This window comes from Cornus florida, unplaced genomic scaffold (genome assembly GCF_030987335.1).
Source record: "Cornus florida cultivar Cherokee Brave unplaced genomic scaffold, ASM3098733v1 CherokeeBrave_3.0.0_Hap2_Chr04, whole genome shotgun sequence".
NCBI classification, from domain to species: Eukaryota; Viridiplantae; Streptophyta; class Magnoliopsida; order Cornales; family Cornaceae; genus Cornus; species Cornus florida.
In genome coordinates this window covers 22,960,379-22,962,057 of record NW_026775574.1, presented here as the reverse complement: position 1 = coordinate 22,962,057, position 1,679 = coordinate 22,960,379, and the positions used below count along the sequence as shown (strand labels likewise).

Below are 1,679 nucleotides of genomic sequence, written 5' to 3'. Positions count from 1 at the left end.
TTCATAATTTCATAATAATAAATATCAGTTTTAAAATAATATTAAATTATAAAATTAATTTTGTCATTTTACAATGTAATACGGATATATCTGATGATTTGATAACATCTCTTTAATTTGGGAGTTTTTAATTTTAATTTGGGAGCTTTTTTTTGAACAAAAATAATTTTTAATTTTAATTTGGGAGCATTTTTTTGAACAAAAATAATAGTAGAGAGGGTTATGTGATTTTTTTCTTATTAATTATCTATAAGCTTTTTTATCTCCAAACGCAGCAATTTGTGTTCTGTCATTGCGGTCTTTCCAGTGTTGAGGGTTCTGTGAAATTGTAGTTTTCTTTTGTTTCTTTTTTATTTTGGCTTTGAAAAATAAAAAATAAAAAAATACTGTTGTTCTGCGAAATAATTTAAACCTTGTCCTCAATAACCCATATCCATTGCAGAAAAAAAAAAAAAAAAAAACAAAAAAAAATCCATTTAAATTGCTCAACCATTACTTCACCGAAAGACTGCCCCATAATACAACTGAAACTAGTGAGAATTAAACTTCATTGCACAGACACACATACACTGATTGCTATTCAAAGCCTATCTATTCCACTGCGTAATAGAACTTAATTCCACAAACATATATATATATCACAACTATATATTTATATATATATATAGCCATATAAGATTTTAGGGTGATGGGGTCGAATCAATTAAGGGCACTTGGTCTTGTTGCCGTGAGTAGTCATGTCGGTGTAGCACCTCCCACACATCTCTCTGTTCCCTGAAGTGCCCGGTGGTACACACTTGCACCGTGCGCAGCACGTGCCACACGCTCTCGTGCACACGTTTGGCCTCGAGTGCAAACTGCACCGATTCTTGCACAGCCCCCCACAGTCTGCAAATTGCAACGCATACATAATCTAATAATTTATTCATACATATATTATACATACATATATACGTACATTTATTATATATATATGGTGAGAGAAATTACCCAAATATGGCAAAAGCCTTCTGTTAGCACCTTTCCCTACCTGAAAATTAAATAAATTTGAGTATATACATGCAGCTAGAGAAATATATATATATATATATATATATAGGTAAAGTAGTGGTTTTAATGAAACCTGGATTTGATGGTCTTCAATCTCAACATCAGATGAGACCTGTTTCGAGCATATCAAAGTAAAATCAACAAATTAAAGCACTGTATATCTTCTAATAATCTAGTGGTTTAATTTGAGAAAATATAAAATAAAATAATTACAGGCCAAGAGTACTAGTGTCTAGTCTCTACCTGAGTAACACAGAAGAGCAAAACCGCCATTAGAATAAGCAAGCGTGAAGCCATTTTTGCTGCTAATATAAACTATTACTTGTCAGCAGTATATACTGAGAGTTGAAGCTTTGGGACTTGTAAGAGAGGTTTAGGTCGTCAGTGCAAAGCTCTTTATAAAGCCTTCCAGTGTCACATAATTACAAAATTGCCCATGGATTTTTATTCTTTTTACAAGACAAAAGTTAAACCCACCATATCCTCTTTCTGACAACTAATGTGGTTGGTATATATAGTGATGTGTTAATTAATGTTCCAAGAACACACCTTATGTTATGTTCAAGCATGACATGAAGCTAGATCCATTGGACCAACTCAAGCTCGCACCTATATTTTCAATTTGGAGT

The 1,679-nt window shown here is 32.5% G+C and overlaps 1 protein-coding gene across 1 annotated transcript; it reads right to left on the bottom strand.

The window, feature by feature from the left end:
* Positions 1-366: 366 nt before the first annotated feature.
* LOC132302209 (snakin-2-like) lies at positions 367-1,413 on the bottom strand. The gene is made up of 4 exons (XM_059799078.1): positions 1,294-1,413; positions 1,124-1,162; positions 991-1,030; positions 367-888 (listed from the first exon to the last, which is right to left on the bottom strand). The coding sequence occupies exons 1-4, from the start codon at positions 1,345-1,347 to the stop codon at positions 704-706; spliced, it is 318 nt and encodes a 105-aa protein (XP_059655061.1). The 5' UTR covers positions 1,348-1,413; the 3' UTR covers positions 367-703.
* Between the last annotated feature and the right edge of the window lie 266 nt (positions 1,414-1,679).